This window comes from Myripristis murdjan, chromosome 5, assembly GCF_902150065.1.
Source record: "Myripristis murdjan chromosome 5, fMyrMur1.1, whole genome shotgun sequence".
NCBI classification, from domain to species: Eukaryota; Metazoa; Chordata; class Actinopteri; order Holocentriformes; family Holocentridae; genus Myripristis; species Myripristis murdjan.
Window position 1 is genome coordinate 16,129,349 of NC_043984.1, and position 19,917 is coordinate 16,149,265.

Below are 19,917 nucleotides of genomic sequence, written 5' to 3' on the forward strand. Positions count from 1 at the left end.
GAATATTTTCTTGCTATTCACAGCCTGGTTCCAATCACATGTTCACTTCAAAAAAGTTTAGAGTGAGGCAGTAAATGGAACGGACGTTCAGTCTGAATGCCAGGCTGTGCTATTCAGGCTAAGAGCAGCTATTACTTTTATCAAAAAATAGTAGAGCAGCAATAGGATTCTTGCCTATATATCACAGTATTGGTTGGTCAGCAGTCTTAGTTCCAGAGGGGCTTATCTTCAGCAGGCTGTTTTTAAAATCTTGCACACTGTTGTCTTAAAAAGCACTTTAGCATTGCCCTGAAATGTGGTTACAACATTGGCAAATGCTGATACTTGTCAACTTTGATGACACCACAACCCTTTTTCTTGGACCATCCACAGGCTAAAATGTTGTAACAGTGATAGTGGTTGCAATAATTGCAGTTTTGTGATGACTTTCATGTTGGCTAGACACAGAGGTGGGCAATCATGTGCCATGGAGGGCCGAGAGGCTGCAGGTTTTCTTTCCGACCAAAAACTCCACCAGCTGATTTCACTGATTAGTCCCTGCTCTCAGCTTGAAGGTGGGGTGATCAGTGAAATCACCTGGTGGAGTTTTTGGTTGGAAAGAAAACCTGCAGCCTCTCGGCTCTCCATGGCACATGGTTTCCCACCCCTGGGCTAGAGGATGAAACTTGGCAATTTGAGTGACACCATGACCTTCGCCTTAGTGCTACTGGTAGGCCCAGCAGGACATCTGCATTAGAAATAATGTACTTGTTACTTGATAAATTACTAAAACAATTAATCGATTGTCAACAGTATAATCAATTAATTTCCTGTCAGTCAACTACTTGAATGACTAATTGTTTCAGCTGTAGATGGCACATCGTAACCTGTCCCATCTGAAAACAGCACTGATTGTCATATTCTGTGTGTGGCTCCTATTCAGACTTCAGACCCTTCCTCTATTTGGTTGCAGTTGGTGGGTCCCACCATAAAAATACCACAGAAAGAGCTATTTTTACAGCATTAATGAACTTCGAAAACAGCTTCTTATAACAAGAATTTTCCATGGTTCTCTCTTCCAGCAGGAGATAATAAAATTTGCTTCATGTGACATTGTTTTTTTTTTTTTTTTTTTTTTTATTGCATTAGCTGGTGAGTTTGTGGCATTGCGTTGAGCATTTACCTCATAGTAGGTTGAGTGGAATGCTACATAAACTTGGCAACAGATGAAAACCATTATGTCGTTAAGTTGTTTTTTATGCAGTCCTATCCTTGAAAATCAGTGCAGACTATCAAAACCGCAGCTGCTTCGGAGTTAGCAGATCTGTTCTTTCCAGTTTAAAGAAGTGGTATACTGGTGAATAAATGTTTTCCAACAGGAAGTTCACTTGGCTAATCTGTAGTATTATCTTTCTTTTGTGGATATTTTGTAAGTAAATCAAACTTAAATACCAAGATTGTCTCAAACTGCTGAAATTAGCTACGTATTTTTTCACACACACAGTTCATTAATTGCGTCACTCAGTGTATAACATAGTGCTGCAATCCACTTTCATTCTGTGAGTTATAATAACATGTGTGACTGTCATACCAGAATGAGTGGTCGAAAGGAAAACATGACACACCAGTGAGCTGCTTTGAAAAATGCCTGACCCTCCCTGGATCAAGCAAATAGTTCTTCCAGCCTGATGCATCAAAATAGGACTTTCCATCTCTCTGTTGATCTGTTTTTCCCATCCTCTGTTTTTTTCCTACATTGTCCTTTTTTTCTCTCTTGTGTCCTCTTCAGTCCTGTTGGACTCGGGATGGAAGCGCCATGTGGAAGTTATTACAGATCTGTCCTCCTGTCTCATTCTCTCATTAAAGGCCCAGACACACAAAACCGACATCAAAGAATGAGCGGCGACAAAGGCCGACCGTCGCCTCATGTCGCCTCTGTGAGAGTGGATAATTCTCCACACCAGCAGGTGGTGGTAGCTTGTATTCATCATTCAAAAATGGAAACCAGAAGACCCACGAATGCAGATATGCAAAAGTGAACAAAGCAGCATTTGTCACTGGGCTTTTGGCGGTGGAAGAAGAAAGCAAGAGGCAGAGGTGATAAATCCTGTTTCTTTTTGTGCACTGATTTGCTATAAACAGCCAGTCCAAGTGATCTCTCTCACTGACCAGCTCCAATTCAACATGCCCAATCAGCTAAAAAGCCACTGATAGAGGTCCAACTAGTGCGGATGGTACAGGACACACTGCAAAAACTAGGGCTACCGACATTCACCGGTGGCCAAACATTTTGTCGACAGCCAGCCGACGGTTTGGTGTGTCATGGCATTAAAGTACAAATTCAGACAGGAGACAGGCAGCAAGTTTCCTACTAGTAACATGAATTTGGTTTCTCTGCTGTAATGCGTTCAGTGTTTTACTCATTTACTCCATGTAGTAAAGGCTTTCTTTCTGTCTTTCTTTCTTTCTTTCTCTTGCTCTCTGTATTCGCACATCCACACACTGAAACTGTTACCTCATACATACACACAGAGGCTCCCAGCTTGACTCTTTGTATGCGGTAATGTCACAGGTGGTCCGTGACGCCCACAGATCAAACTGACTCATCAGGCATCAGGCACAGACATTTTCAGTAACAACAATCTCAGACTGCAAGGGCGAAAGTTGCAGCTGAACATACCGGCTGCTAATGGAGCCACTATGGTGCAAGGATTAAATGTGTCTGATTAGCCTCAGGTTAACCGCAGATGTATGTTGATGCTCTGTAATGGAAATAGCAATAAAGTAACTTAATTGTCATATTAATGTCCTCACAAAGGTCATAAAATACCTTGCGTAGGTCCATTAGCTCGGGTATTGCCTGCCCTTTGTGAGTATTTCTCATTTCTCAGTTCTCAGTTCTCAGTTTATGTTCGGTATGATGTATGATGACATCTGAACTTTACAAGGTTGCCTTATTTCCATTGAAAATCAAAAGGTCACAATGCTTTTGTCTTTATGAATGATAAAAAAAAAAAAAAAAACTTTCTGTCCATTTGATGTAAGCTGTAAGTAAATTCACAGGCGCCAGTTTTTTCATAATGCATCAAAAGTGAACTTGGTGTCAGCGGGCATTCATCCCTAAACAACTTCTGAAATCCATCCACAAAGCATCTTGCATTATTATTATATTTGATTGAGGTGAGTGTTACAATCAGGGTCTAAAATGGTCACTACACAAATTATAGTAATGAGCACCTTCTTGATGGACATTATGTCAGCAGAAACAAACAGCAACACAACATCTTTATTGGTGGTGGTGCTTCCCTTGGTTTAACCTCTCCTCGCTGTCATTACAGTGTGCAGTGTACTGTTTTTTATTGTTTAGTGGACCTTTAGTTAGACCTGACCCCTACACAGACATCAGTCACCCCCACCGGGTTCCCTGTCAACAGATTAGGGAGGCAGACACCCCCTCTCAGGTCAAGAGTTTTCCTCAAACTGACTTCCTGTCTGTGTCACAGGTCTCAGTGGATTCCCTCATTTCCTGCCTGGTATCATTTGGTATGGTGTGGTTTACCACAGGGGAATACTTTCAGAAGTTAAGCTGATTTTTTTTTGTCACCGTAAAACAGCTCTGCAGTCACATTTTTTCTTTTTCTTTCTTTTTTTTTCTTCCAAAATTCCTTCATCATCTGTGTGTTTTTACTTCCTCTTTCTTATCACTGTTTTCCTCTCCTTTTCCTTGATGTCTTGTCGACAGTTTTAACACCTTTGACAAACCCTGCCCGGTGGTTTCATGGCTATTTCCTTTGCCACTCTGAAGTGGCAACCAGAGCAGTCAGACACGGGTGATTAAAGCTTCCTTTCCTTACTCTGCGGACTCCTGGGTGTTTATACAAATACAGTGTCTGCTGTTGCTCCAACCCAGTAATTTCCTCCCAATTAAAGTTATTGCAGCATTTCAGAGCAGTTCTTTGCTTCAGAATCTTCAAATCTCTCTTCTTGTTCCACCACAGGTAAAATAACAAGGAGACACGTTCATGTTCATGGCCTTGTTAGTTGTATTGCAGTCTCATGTTTCTCACTGTCAGGTATCAATGCACTGATCAGTCGGCTTTTGTCAATGCTGCTTGTAAGAACTGAACATCACATTGAACTGCACATGTCCATAACAGTCAGAGTCTGGCGTCCAATATGGATGTGTTACATCATTAAATCATGCTTTACACGATGCAGCCAAACACTGTGACCTTTGATTGTTACAGGAGTTGATCAATCTTAGCTGGGTTTTAGCAAGAGGGGACATGCTGTGTTCAGTTCATGTTTAAAAGCTTCGAGATGCTGTTCAGTTACTTTTCAATGAGGCATTTGAAGAGACAATCTCTTTATTTTCATTGGATTTTCACATTGTCTTTAAAAATGTGTTTTGATAGGCATTTTTGGTACAGAAATAGTAAACTCACTTTTAGCATGGATGGCTTGAGTGGGAGTAGAAGCACAAACCCTTTCAGGATCTGAGTGGTGCTCACACCCATTTGAGGTCACCAGGTTCTCACTCCTATATTATCACTCTATCCTAAAATAATGATTGTGACCTCATGTAACAGCACCACATTTTGTAATAATTTCCAAACTCTCCAAAATGTAAGAAATTATTCCTGTATTATGTAGTCACACCCACACTCTTTATAATAACTTGATACATTTTGTAATGAACAGTTTGAAAGTAAATTGTGTTGCATCAGCACATAATGTGGTACTCATTACATAATACAGGGTTTGCGCTTTGATATGAAAATGTAATAATTTACTGCTTTATGTAATAACATAATTACTGTCTTCATTTACCTCAGAGGTCACACTCCTATTTACTAATTGACATTTGACTCGAGGGCTCACAGACATCCAGACATAATTTAATGACTCACACGCTGTTCACCTGTTTTGGGTGCTATTTATGTAGCGTTTTATTAGAGCAACATTTACTACCCCCAAGTGCTTTGTACTGTACACAAAGAGAAACAAACAGTTTACACATTCCCTCCAGCCAATGAAGACTTGATGACTCCTGGTAGCGTTCATGGTCATGGCTGTCATGTAACGCACCCAACCAGTAGAACGAGCTCCAGGGTGTTCACATAAATAATAATGATATACAGCATATTCTGCAGTGGGAAACACACCAGGTACAATAACCAACAGTACAAATATTTTTAAATGTTATTATAAGGGAGAGGGGGTAGGCAGTAGTTTTTTAATTAATTAATTTTATTCTATTTATTTATTTATTTATGTTACTCATTTCTATTTACATCTGCAGATATCAGACTATTAATTTATTTGAATACATTATTAATGTATCATTGGTGTTAGAACAAATGATGTCACACCCTAACCGTATAAAGAGTGATGTGAGTACAGGGTTCGTCAAAAGAGTCACTAAAAGTAATCACTGCATGCATGAATAATAATTTTATACATAATTTCTTCAGTCTGTACATGTTTAGATGTGATTTGTCCCCATTTGTTGCAAAAATATATATCACTAAACTGGATATGTAAACTTTTGTCTTTGTGTTACAAACATTTTATCACCGATTTCAATAATAATTTTTTCATTTTCATAGATATGACGACTACTGATCAGACCCATTTCTTATTTAACAGCAGTGAAATGCCCTAAGCTAGGATTTATATATTGAATCTGGGGTAATAAAACAAATGTTGCTTTTTGTGTTTATTTAAAATCTTCTCTCACTCTGTCAGGCTTTTTGGTTCACTCGAGCACAGTCTTCAAAAGAATGACTCTAGTTGTTACTTTTAGTGATTACAGAATTATATTTATCTGTAGTTTCTTTTTTTTTTCTTTTTCTTTTTCTTTTTTTTTTGTCATTTTAAACATAAACACAAATACATGAAAAATTTAAGAGAATAATTTATGCTCTCATCCTGTGACCATAAAGAATCTCATGTTATTTCACATCAGGACCCATGAACACTGCAACAGAAGTTTGCATTACCTTCCAACAGTAGTCAGCGTAATAAATAATGTTTTCTACTCTTCATGTTTGTAGGTTACATGTTCAGACTGTTCAGACTATCTGTGGCCATTTCCATGCAGTATGTTTTTACTGTAAGGCAAGAGATACTGTTGGACCAACATAGTACAAAAGAGGACTGTAAAGTAATATATCATGTTTTTATTTTGGAGAATTTGAAAAAATATAAATATTGTATTGTGGCATTTGATGTAAATGAGGACAAATTTGGGCACATTAATACACAATGTGCTGAATTATTACTTCTTTTAATCAAAGAAAGTGCAACCCATGCATTATTAAATAACCACTACATTTCATAATGTTCTTGTTTTTTTGTTTTTTTTTGTACCTAATGTGTTTCTCACTGCAGGTAAAATATCCGTAGCATTTATATAAACACCCTGGATATTGATCTTTGAGTTGGGTGATTTACATGATCGTACCAAACAGGAGTACTCAAGTCTTTATTGATTGGAGACACACAAACGCACCAAACAGATTATTTACCTTTGTGTCTGATGAAGAGCGCTTGTGGGCTCAAAACTTTCTCTAAGAAAGGCAACCTGCTGCGTTATGTAATACGTTGTTACAAAATGCGCGAATATTTGTTTCATTTTGCGTTCATCAGGAGTTTTGAAAGTCATTACAGAATATGGCATTATTAAATGATACAGGTGTTATTGCATTATTAATAACACATTGTTACAGGGCCGATCCTTTCATTATCACTTTTACACAAATTCAGCATACCTGGATTTAATGTTGCTGTAGGCAATAAATATAGGGCGATTCCACTACATCGCTGATTATCAGAACTGATCTTCTGTAGTGATCATAAGGGTAAATCACTTTGAAGCATCTTGATGATAATCTATTGCTTTACTGAGACACTCAAAGAGCCATTTGCTCCGAGAGTGTCTCAACAGGCTCCAACCTGTCAGTGGGCCATTTGTAAGGGGAGGGTTTTATTGACTCAGTCCTTCTGCCCCAGGTCATTTTAGTCAGGTGGAGTGCTGTTATCTTCTCATTTGAAAGACAATCACATTGAGATTCTGTTTGCTGTTTTACACGTCAATGGAGGCCTTTCCAAAGGAACAGGCTGCTTTTAGACTGTGTGTCAAACTCGGCACCCTGTTGAGAAGTGCATGCAAAGAACTCTGCTCTATTCTGGTTCCTAAAATCAGTTTAAACTACTTGTGTAGGATAATCTAAAATCATAAGCATCTTTACCACCTTTAAAGGAATGCACCAGTGTTTTGGGCAAAATACTCTTTTCCAACTTACCCAAACTGAAACATGATGTTCAATACCTTTTTTTTTTTTTTTTTTGGCATTTCTGCTTTATTTGACAGTCACAGTAGAGAGAGACAGGAAAGGCAGGGGAGAGAGAGGGGATGACATGCAGCAAAGGGCCTGGGGTTGGATTTGAGCCCAGGATGCTGCGATCAGGACTCAGCTTCAGCACATGGTACACACTCTTATCCAGTGAACTACTGGGGTGCCCCACAATACCATTTTTACCTCTGCACGTCCAGTGGTTCGGTTCATATGGGTAGCATTTCATGTTAGTTTAGCATAAAGACTTGAAATGTATGGAGGTCATTTATCTAGCGTCAAACTGAAAAAATTAACATTACAGCAACTTTGAAACTGTCTTAATTCAGCGCAGAACAATTAATAAATAAATAAAATAATACTAATAAATAAACTAAAAGCAAAAATGCTCAGAAGTATTCCTTTAAATATGTCTCGCATATGCAGTATGTAAGACTTGGCTCTTCAAAGTCACTCTGGCTCTTTGGGAGGTGCAGTAGACGAGGTTGAGCAGTTGGGGAGGGAGGGCTTTATGCCGAGCCATCTGTCTTTACATACCAGCCCAAAGAGAACCCTGATCAATAGTGATCAGGTAGCAGATGACATTTCCAATAAAGGCAAGAGCACAATTTGCATGGCAGTGCTGCTGTCTCTGTAAAAAAAAAAAAAAAAAAAAAAAAAGTTTAAATAGTTTGAACATGAATAAAAATATCTCAGAAGTTGTAAGCTTATTGCTTTTTGACCAGTTACTATGGGTTAGGGTTATGGGTTAAAGGGTAAATCCACCCCAAAACAGAACTCTCTTGGGCGGTTTAGTCGAAATATAAGAACATGAACAGATTTGTCTCAAATCTAAGAACGAGAGAGTCAAGATTAGTGATATAAACTAGACATCAAAAATAACTTTTGAGCTGCACAGCCAAAGCATGCCGGGCAGACTTTGCACACAGAGATGCAGTGCCAAGGGAAATTTTATTGAGATATGGAACATTGTTTGGTACTGAATCACTGCTGAAGCTCCAACTACCAGTCTGTCTACTTCCAAATATTATCAAACAAGCAGCTCCATGTTTTCCTCCTTGGCTTTCACTGCACAGTAAGAGGAGATGGTGATTTATTCGCTGTTGTCCCTTATGTCATTTGTTGGGCATTTAACATTTTTTCAGTGCTTCATTAGCAGCTGCAGCATAGCAATGCACAACTGTCGATGCATCACTCTGTGGCATGCTTATCACAGCTCGCTTTGTACTGGACATCGTGTCCAAATTAGAAAATATCAGGCATGCCTGTGTTATTACTGGTCACACACACACACACACACACCCACACACATTAAAAGGGATACGCTATAATTTCCAGAAGCAATCTGATGACCTTGCTGACCATTTACAGCCATGGGCTGTGATTGATGTGGAGAGGTTATTGGCTGCATCACTGACATATCACCACTGGCTCTGTGACGTCAGTGGAGGCTTTTTAATACTGCAATGATGTAGTCAATAGGGGCAAGAGGAAATTGATTGTCCACTTATGTTGCTAGTCAATGCAGTGGTCAGCTGAAAGACGAAAGGTATTTCCTGGGTTTGGTGTTACTCTCCACTGTGAGATTATTCTTTCCTATGTTATCAAAATGTTGTCTAAGACTTTATATAATGTAAATTCGGTTGGAAACACCTGTCTGTTGTGACGCCTGTTCTGTAAAACCATCTGACTGACACAGTCATGTTACAGTGATAGGGTTAAAGGTCCAAAACTGAAAAATAAATCACACACATGAACTGCTCTAAAGAGACTGATTTGTGTGTCTTATCCACATTTTTCTTTCCACCAATTCAAAATAACTAGTCAGGGTGCATGCCTGCATCTGTTGCGCTGCACTGTATGTGCAACAGACTGCTCTGCAAGGCATTGCCAAATGTTTGTCAGTTAATAAACGTTGCTTTAAAGCTCAGTATAGAACTAAACCAGGAAATGAAACATTACCAGCTTTGTCTACATAAAGAAAGAGAAGTCGAAGCCAAGGAATTAAGATCAAAATGCGATGTGAAAGACCACACAGATCCGGCTCCATCTGCCTCCCCTAAAGCCCACTTTGAGGCCCTCCAAAGGAACTGGGCTGCCTTTGAAGAAACAGCCCTCTAGCCACTGTGGGCTATAAAAATGTTTCCACTGTTGGGATTCTGGCCAGATTATTTAGCTGAGGAAGGAGTGTGAAAAAGCCATTTCTTGTCATGTAATTGAAGGGAGAGGGAATTATCAAGGTTCACCCTCCGATCCCAGCTTCCTGACTCCAAAAATGCTCCATTGTCTTAAAGGGCAAGATTGCTCCCTCACACCCCGGCTACAGTGACCTGTGCAAAAGGGCCCGTGCAGGGAATCAGAGCAGGGCTCCCTCCTTATCAGCCAGGGATGCAGGACACTGGGCTCAAAGGCCAAACTTCCCCTGCTCCGCTGCATTCCCATGCCCTCTCAACGCCCCATGTGTGTGTTCAGTTAACATTTATATCTGCCGTGAGAGGCGTCTATTTTTGGTCTCCATCAGTCAGTAGTCCTTGTTATCATTGGAGTGTGTGCTGTTTATCAAAGCTTGTGATGATGAATACTTGTTAACTATCTTATAGGGACAAACTGCATTTCTAAAGTACTTTTTAGAACATTTGAAATCTGTAAACAGAGAATAGCAACAATAAAAAAAACAAAATGAGTGAAGAGTGAAGTTAAAAGCCCAAATTAAGAGAAAATACCAGGATGACACATGTTGAAAGAGAACTTTCAACTTAACTTTATATAAAGTTTACGCAGATGGATGCGTTAGACTTTATATATCACATTTTGTGTGGTCAAATGTTGCTTCACAGTTATAAAATACAACATCAAAGACAACATAAATGAAATACAACAACCTCTGTACCTATAAAACAGATCATATTTCAGGATCATATTTCAGCAAGTCAGAGTGAATTCCAGTAGTTCAAAGTGAAATATGTCAGTGAATGATATTCACTTGAATTCCCAAATGTCTTCCGGGAGGTTCCTTCATCAGCCCAGGCCCTGACAGTAAGGCTTAAAAAACTTGTGTTTATCATGGGATGGGTGTGTGTGGGGGTGGGTGGGTGGAGGGTGCGGGGGTTAAGGTATAGGATATAGGAGATGAAGGTTTGTGATACTGCCAGAAGGCAGAAACAGATTACAGTAGACCTAAAAGCAATTAGCCTAGTCATCTCTTAAAGCTCAGAGCTAGTCAGTGCAGGTAGGTGGAAATTGGTGTGAAATGATGACATCTTTCTGTTCTAACTAAATACCTTGTAGGCAAGAAGATAGTAGATGAATGCTCAAGAAGGAGACACTAATCCAGAAGAAAGTATGAAACTCAGTTCCATTTGTCAAGCTGCCTCGGGGTAAAAAGTGACTACTTTGGCGTGTGTGTGTGCATGTCCCCTTTTGATAATCAGGGCTATTTTTTGGTAGATGGCTTATTTTTTCCTGGAAGCTACTATTGGCTAAGCCCATGTTATTCCAGGAAGATCAGGATAGTCTGACCGTCCAGCTTCCTGTCAACAAGAGGAAGCAGGCTAAAATACATGTTGGCTACCGGTCAGTGATGGGGAACTTTAGCTCTGTGCGGAGACAGGTTAGACAGAGAGAGACACCTTTTTAACTTGACATGCACACAAGACCACGTCGCAGTGGTGCAAAAGAAAGAGGGCTCAGATGCATCGGCCTATTTTGAAACTGAGGAATCAAATTGACTGTGATCTTATAATATAAAGTATATAAAAGATAGTCCAGCATTCTAAATGTTGCTTTCATTGAAATACAAGAGAGTGTAAGGGGGGAGATGAAATGATGATGACTGAACCTTTTGTTTGGAAAGAAGTTTGTAAATTAACATGCATTCCAAAAGTGGCTTGTTAGCAACGCTAGCAATCCTTATGACTGAACCAACAGTTGCAACGTCCAAAGGTTAGAGGTCCGGAACGGAAACTAATCTGTAGCATGTAGTTGTAACCGCTTGTTCCTTTGTGGTCAAGCCCCGTTGTTTTACAGTATGTTTAAAGGGAAGTTCAGAGCCCCATTTGTAATGCATACAATGATATGAGAGCAGCAGATGAGAGTTTTGGCTGTCCTCCAACAACAGAGTAGACGGAATAAAAACTTGTATGTGCACCACTTCTGTGTTCCACCATGAAGGGGCAGTTTGTCCTCATCTTCCTACGTCAAACACAGCCTCATTCTGCAGGATCTTTGGTTTCTTGGTCTTGATTCCCATCCCTGCCGCACGTCCAGACAGACTACTATGAGGCAGTATAGCTTTTACAACACGTTTCACTCCTGACTATCAAATACAGCTGCTGGGGCAGGAGCCTAAGGCGTCAGAGGTTACATGCTGAAAGCAGTCCTGGGTGTCCAAATTTGATGCTCAAGGACACGGACCCTGTGGACTCGATCAGGTTTAGGCAGGAAGCAACATTTGCCCTAAAGGTTAGCACTATGGTTAGATGCGGGCTGACAACACTTAGCGAAACTGTTTGATCAACATATTTGAAAAATGCCTTCCTGACTAAAGAGAACACACTTCACACAGTCTGTGTCCCTGAGCGTCAAATTCGGACATCCAAGGCTGCTTTCAGTGTCTAACCTCTGACACCTGTAGCACTCCAGCCCAAGTGGCTGCATTTGACTCGTTGGGAGTGAGACCAGCCTGGTAATTATGAATAGCACACTCAATGTTAAGTAGCTAAATAAATAAAATTACTTTAAGCCAGAATGACTAGAGGGGTGTTTCTGTTTTCTGGTTTTAGGCAGCTGTTCATTTCACAGGTTTTTACGTGTAACCAATCTATTTTTCACGCCTACTGCCTAATAAATCCTGGCTTGGTGCCTTTTCCACAGTATTTGGCATGAGACAAGTAAAAAAATCACAACCTGCCATTCCCAGAACAGACACCCAAACCACAAGGAGCACGTTAGGACACAGAAGGTATCTTCTCTAACCTCATGGCAACCTTAGCATTGATTGATTGCACTGATTGTGTGCTACATTGATATTATTATCAGGACAAAAAATTCTGTTGATTGTATTGATTGTTAATTGGGTAGTGTCTGGAGCAGTGCTACTAGAAATATAGAAATGTAGATTTTTTTTAATGTCCCCAGAGTTGTTAAAGGTTTAAGTTAAAAAATATATATATAAAAAATCGGGGTTAAGTTTTGTCCACATTATATACAGGATATCAGTTTTAAAAAGCATTTAAGGGAAAAAAAATCATCAATATCAGTCCAATATTATTTTTCCTGTCAGTATTTGGCTGATTGTGAAATTGACATTTGTGTCACCTTTTGTTCTTAGAGTGTATCAGTACAAATTAACAACAGAGTAAAATTGACATGGTCTTTTGTTTAAAAAAAACATAAATTATCTTGAGACAGGCCTGTCTGAAATGCTTAACCTGTTTTGCACCTGCATTAAACCCACAATGCTGCATCCCTACACTAAATTGCACACTGGCGTTAAATAAAACTTGTTTGTGAGGGTTTCCACAGTAGTTATTTGCTCAGATTTAGTACTGAGGGAAAAAGAAACACGGGTTTATGTTTATCCTCTTTTTACAGAGGTAACAGTTTTTGCAGGAACATTTTGGTTTTCTATTATGGAAGTTCCATAACAAAATGATAGTTGGGGATGCGGGGGACTTCAAAAGCTTTGTAATTGTTTCCAGCAGCTCGTTCAGTTCCCACATTCTTGCTTATTTTTCTGTCCTGCTATAGCAGTGGACAGATGATGTCACTCTGGTCTACATACAGGCTGATGGCGTAGTTGATTGGCTTTAGGTTCCTGCTGGAGCCGTGCGACAGATATGACAGAGAGAGGAAGGGAGGGGAGCGAGTAAAAATAGCTAGCCTGCCTGGTTCACATTGTGTAAAATCTACATCCACACACAAAAGCCCCAACTGAAAAACAGAGGCCTGGGACCACTTTATGGAAAAGATGCTAAAAGCAGCCCATTTTATACTCAAACAATGACACAAATGTCTTTTTACTGTTGTTTCTATGCACTTGATGCACTTGATTATTTCAAATAATGCTTTTTTGTGCTGCATGTGTATTTCAAGCTCTTGTTTCTGTTCTGGTCTGAAAGTATGAGCCTGTGCTGATAATTCACGTTGTGCAAACAAAAATGAAGCGAGTATGGCCTGAAGTAAGACGTGCATCTTGCAGACAAGACGTGCATTGTCTGGGAACTGGGACAGGGGACCTAGACAAGCAGTAAGACTTGATGAGAAGTATGCCTTCAATGTGTCTCCATAACCCCGAGCCCTATAAGCGGTGGGAGTAGTGTGGGGTAGTCGGACTGTTCTCCTTGGCTGCTGGAGCAGAGATAATTGGACCCAGGTTTAGCAGGAGTTTTGGTATTCACATCTCAGGCCAAGTTTTGATCTGTCACAGCTCCTCTCACTAGACAGAGCCTGTGCAAGCAAGGCTGTCTGACTATGACATATGTTGATGTGTTTTCTGCATGTGAGGAATCCTGATCCTATTTCTGGTCAGGTGGTGTACCTTCCCCACTACACGTGTGGATTATGATGTGTATGGTAAACACAACGGTGTCATGTGATGCTCCATTAGTGCCATATTTGACCAGCGACATTGTTTATTTGTGCAGAGGTTTAAATGGATCAGTCTGGGTTTTAGGACTCTGCATTCTGTCTTTGTGTTTAGTGATGAGATGTAGAGCCTAAAGGAGCAGTGATTTAGAGGAAGCTAATCCTCTGCAGGGTCATCAGTCCCAAAATCTGATCTCATGAGATCCAGGGGGTCTAAAGCAACAAAGTTGTAGGGTGACATTGAGCCTAAGGGCAAGAATGAGGAATGTGCCAACTATTTGTAGAGGTATCTATATCATTATTTGTTTGTTAAGTGCCTTTTATATTCTTGCAGACCCTCTTATCATGATGGTCCTGTCATCCAGTCTTGGAAAAACCTGTGTTACTGATATCAGCAGAGACACCTTTTTGATTACATGTCTGTTGCTTGCTGGTTGATTTAGTGTGCATCAGCTGTTCATGGAAAATAACACGTCTCTATTGAATATTTGGATCACTGATGCCTACAAAAACAGCAGCAGAAGAGACAGTAGGGCTTGAAATGTGGACCAGCTCTGCATGTTAAAGAACACCCATGCATATATTTCCACCGTCATCCACTTGTCCACGATTCGAGCCTGAGGGTTGGATTTAGAGTTGAAGACTCAAACTGCTTGTAACTGCAGCTAGGTGGTGTGCAGTCTGGCAAGGTGTCTGGAAAAATTCCTATGTTGTTATTTCACAGCCCCAAGCTGCACATTTATTTTCGCAGAGTTGCAGGTTTTATTAGCCACATTCTTCAACTCTTTTCTCAGGTTGTACTCATCTTCTCCAACATTACTTTGACACTATGCGCGGCCAGCCAAATTATTCCTGCAGGATGGTCATGTGTTCAGAAATAAGGTTACTTTCTGGAGAGGAATTGAAATGAAATATGGATTGAAGCAGAGCAAGAGATTTATCTCATCCCAGAGGAAGCACCTTCTTGACCTCAAGTGTTTTGGCCTCCAGCTTTCTAAAGGGCTGCTGATCGGTCTCAGCTGCCTTCCAACACTATGGTGAAAAGTGCAGTCGCTCTGTCTGTGAGTGTCCATAACTGTTGTTATGGAGCTAGTGATCAAATGAACATTTGCTGCCCATCTCTCATAGCAAGTGCCTTCTATCTACTTTATCTGTCAACATTGTGTGTGTGTGTGTGTGTGTGTGTGTGTGTGTATTGTGTCTGTCAACAGGTTGCAGGAAAAGAGTACAGCCTGTGGGATGACTTCCTGGTTGAGAGCAGACGTGACGGTCAGCAGGAAATGACCTTGGGAGATCTGCTCCAGTATATCAAGGTGCAGCCTCACTCGCCATTTTGCAAGGAAACACAAACTACACATAGAAATGAATGAAAACAGGATTACTGAGTCCTTATTTTTTTTGGCCCTGGCCATGAATAATTTTTCAGTTCAGTTTCATCCAGTGCACACAGTTCCCATTGTTCAAGACCGCTGGGCACTTTCACAACTCTCTTCACATTCATCAATAGAGTTTCTTTAGCAGAAATCTAGCTGTGTTAACCGGGTTTCTCTTCATTCAAATTCGGAAATCTTTTCTGATTCACACAGCTGTTTAGAAACTGGCTAATCTAGCTAATGGTCCTTTAAAGGGAAAACACACCGAAGCTGAATTCAGTTAACCCTCTCTAATACTTTTGGAGATTTGAAGTATTACAGGTAAATTTGCACAAATCTAATCCACAGTTAGTAAATAAAGGATATAGAGAAGCAGGACAATGATTTGTAATTTCACTTTGGCAGATTTCCACCCATGATGATCAGTCACTCTCTCATTTTTGTTATTTACCTCTGCATGAGTTCATTATGCATGTCATTTACCTTCCAAGTTATTCATTATGGCTTAAGACTTATTTCTTAAAGCACTTAAAGCATTTTATTTTAAAGCTAGAGAGTATACGATCAAGTGATTTCTATGCATCGATGGGTGAAATTATTCTGAAACAAATTTGGAATAGGCATAAAATGTGGATATTTTAACAGCTTAAATCTCTCTTTTTGTGTATATACATGTACACTTGTATTTGCATGCATGCACACATACACACATAACACTTTTCCTTGTTAGGACACTGTCTGTATAGCCCATGTAAGGCTGTGGCTGTGTTTTATGCATGCACCTTCTTGCAAAATTTTGGTTTATTTATTTTGCTGGAGGCAAGGCAAGGGAGCAGAAATCGGCAAGTGTCAGCTTTGTTCCAGGTTTCTTTTTACCTTTAATTGTCCAGGATCCAGTTGTTTGTTTGCAGAGACACTGCAGCACTTCTTAAACTGCTGCTTGCCAACCTCAGACATTACCTCTGCTGACTGCAGTCTGTGTAGAAATCACCTCTGCATAATGCATGCACACAATAGTCCATCTCCTATCATCTCTTTTATGCTTTTTTTAAGTGTTTTGTTTGCTGCAGATTTTATGCAAGCCTTTGTGAAGAGAAAACAGTAGCAACACAATGTGTTTGATTTGCGCTCTTTCTTTTTTGTGCAGGAAAAATATGGCTTGGAGGTCACCAGTCTCTTTTACAAGACTGCTCTCTTGTACGATGTTAACAGTGATCATAAGGAGAGGCTTAAACAGAGGTATGTATAGTCGAACAAAGATACAATTCAATTTCTTTTTTCACAATGTCTGTGTTTGAGAAAACTATTCAGGTGAGAAAATGGCTGTGCACAAAACAAGCATGAGTGTGCATGGACAGACGCACGCACCCATGCACACATTAACAATCACAATTAGCAGCCTCCCTTTGTTTGTTTAGAGGCTAATGGCAGGATGAGGTGTTTCCTCTGAGTCCATGAGGAGAGCACCTGTTGACACATTCACATGCTTCAGCGAACACTGCTGATTGAGACTTTGGGCTGCTTCTCCTCATGTTTCCCTGTTTGCTGAGGACAAGAGCACAAAGGGTTAAAATAGCTGGAAAATTATTTCGCTCCGCGTCCAACAAGCCGTGCTGTTTGGGCTTGTCCCCTGGTTAAAATTGCAGTACATTACAGCAACATTTTATGACCCCAAGGGTGTTTGGAGTGACTCACCAGTCAGAATATACAGCAGATCTTCAGAGGATGTTTTGATTCTACAAGCAAAGGCACGATTGTAACAAATCAGGGTAGCCTGTTGCTGATGTTTTGCTGATGTTTTGTTTTCTCCACTGACTATGATTATTCATTATTTTCTCTAAACTTGCTCTGATCCCTTTCGCCCCTCATCTCCTTACCGTTCATCTAGAGACTGGTTGTGTCTTTCTGGACTCTTTTCTGACACTAAAAGTCTCTGGGAGTTGCTGTTGGTGTTCAGGTTAAATGATGCCATATTGGCAGGGGGTAACAGGGAGTGGGTCAGGCCATTTGGACAGCAGCTCCCACATGACTCTTCAGTAGTCACATCCTGAGCAGTTGTGCTTCCTGTATTGGGCCTGTGCAGAGGAAAAACACAAATAACCTGAAATGTCCTTTTGGACTTTCTTTGAATGCCCGTGCACCACTTGTACAAAGATGGTGGCCCCTGGATTGATGCTGCCAAATATGTAAAAACGGTTTCTGAAAACACAACAGTTGTTTCACAGTGTTTTATTGTGGCAGGAGTAGTAATATAGAACTTGAGGACTACCATCTTTGGAGGGACACCAAACAAATTACTTGTGCAGCCTACCTGTCACTGAGTCTGATAGTAGTGTTATCTATTACTTTTCCTCACATTTTATTTTCCTTAATTAAATGTGTTTGCCAAAGATATGGTGTGTTTTTCCCCCCAGTGTGTCTGATGTGGTGAGGTCGGTAACCAAGGCAGAGATTCCTCAACAAAAGCAGATGCTGGAGATGTTTCCCTCATTTGCTGAAGATGAAGACTGTGAGATAGTCCCACCTATTCGGTACCTACCCTGGTGATGTCATCGATGGGAGATTTCTAAAAAATGCCCAGAAAAAATCCCATGGGGCTGCTTCAACCTGACAAAACTAACCTTGTATTCCTGGAATATCAGATCAAGAAAAAATATATATATATATCTTCCTTCCTTGATTTTATGTATTTCCTTGTTATAATAGGATATTAGGGCCGGACATCGTTCAAAAGATATCAGTAAGAGGAAATAACACAGTTTTATGTGATGTGATGGATGATTTTTTTTCAAATGTTTTGAAGGCTTTATACGCTGAAATTTCTGGTGTAGCATGAGGTCACCATTAAAGACTGTTCCAGAAAGTAAAAATAATATGAATTGATTTCATGGGGACTTACAGTTAATGGAGCTCAACCTTAGTGTCTAAATCATCTTCTCCAGAGCTAGTCAGCTGTAGCTAGCTTACTTATAAATCATTTCACTGATGAAATGAGATGTTGTTTACCTTTTCCCACCTGCCAGAAATTAAAAATTACATTGCATTACAACTGGTATTGTCTGTATTGTACTGTCTGTATTTTAATTGTCTAATATCCATTGCTGTGCTGCCAAATGTCTTGTAAAGAGCTGTGATCCACTCTCTACTACGTGTGAGCACCATCCTGGTTCACACTGCCTAGCCTGTTCACACCACCTTTCCCAGCATCACCATGTGAATGCACAGCACCTCTCAACCCTAGATATAAATATAGAAAATGTGCAAAAATGCACATCCTATTCCTCAGACTTATTATTTAACTATATGACAAAAGAAATTAATTTATCAGTTTATAAAATGGAAAAGCTGGATAAATTAACTTGAACTATTGTAGGTTCTAATATCGTGATGTGTGTAGTGTATTATTGCCCAGTTCTGAACAAAGAGCCATTTCTTTCCTTGACAAACCATAAAGACTTCAGTATTTTTCCCCCTTTGCTAGATGTGACAGATGCTTCAGCTCTGTTTGCAAACTTTCCTAGTGATCTTCATATAGGTCGTCCGTGCTTTTGGGAAGTCAGGCTAAGAAGTTGTAACGACGTCTGCCAATGCATATGGATTAGAAGAGCTGGCACAACCGCTTCAGTTCTGGACCAGTTTCATGCTCTAATTCAGGTCAGGCTGGGCATGATGACGTGGGGGTGCAGGGAGAACAGGCAGTCGGTACAGTAGGCACAGTGTTGTGATGATTTGGGGTGCTGTTGCCATCTGGACGCAGCTGTCTTTCCAAATCCCACTCCAAACACACACACATGTCCCTCATCCCTCCCCGAAGGATCCTTGCAGGCATGAGCTCATTGGTGTGCAGAAGCAGGCATCATCAATATGGCCTTCATCTGTCATCAGATGGCTTTCATGTCTGTTCCACCCTGTTTCTCAGAGACCACAACTTCACTTCACTTTGGACTCTCAAATTAACATACTGACATCTCTTTAAGATCTCAGTCAGTTGATGCTGGTTGTATTTGGACCAGTCATGCAAAATCCTCAGTTAACATCACCTCATGGATTTTAAAATGCTCAATCCACTAACTTAGAAATTTCTGTTTACTCGGTTATTAAATGATGTAATTTTTGATCGAGGTCTGTTTGAACAATCCAGTAACTTTTTTGTGAGGAACCACACTAACCACATTAACAGTCTATGTTCTGATTTTAGACTTCACTTCCCTCTTGGGACGAGCACAGAAGCAGCACTAGGAACTTTTCAATCGTTCCGTTTACATGCATTCTCGACAAAGATGACTACACCCAACCTGACATTTAGATCTACTGGCATGCACTATTCAAAGGGGAAAAAACCTGTTGAATTTAATTTACAGATGGTACAGCTTCAGGGAATATATTGTATCTGTTGTGCAACCTTATTAAGCAGTACTGAACTGAAACACTGATGCCCTTTCTCTAACATTGCTTTTTTAACAATTTTATAAAAACAGTAGTCATTCTAAACAGCTGATTGATTGAGCTCAAAGATGACCCAAAACATTTCAGTGATAATACTGGCAGGTAGACATTCCTATTCCTGCAGCACCACATCTGAAGAACTTGATGATGAAGCTTTAACATTTGTGATTATCCAC

The 19,917-nt window shown here is 40.2% G+C and overlaps 1 protein-coding gene across 1 annotated transcript in view; it reads left to right on the forward strand.

Annotated features, from left to right (window-relative positions):
• Nucleotides 1–18,507, forward strand: part of uba7 (ubiquitin-like modifier activating enzyme 7) — a 42,954-nt gene extending 24,447 nt beyond the window's left edge. The window contains exons 22-24 of the mRNA XM_030052694.1: nucleotides 15,134–15,235; nucleotides 16,443–16,534; nucleotides 17,710–18,507. Of these exons, the coding sequence (XP_029908554.1) occupies nucleotides 15,134–15,235; nucleotides 16,443–16,534; nucleotides 17,710–17,842 (327 nt within the window). The 3' untranslated portion in view covers nucleotides 17,843–18,507. The remainder of the gene's footprint in view (nucleotides 1–15,133; nucleotides 15,236–16,442; nucleotides 16,535–17,709) is intronic.
• Nucleotides 18,508–19,917: the final 1,410 nt, after the last annotated feature.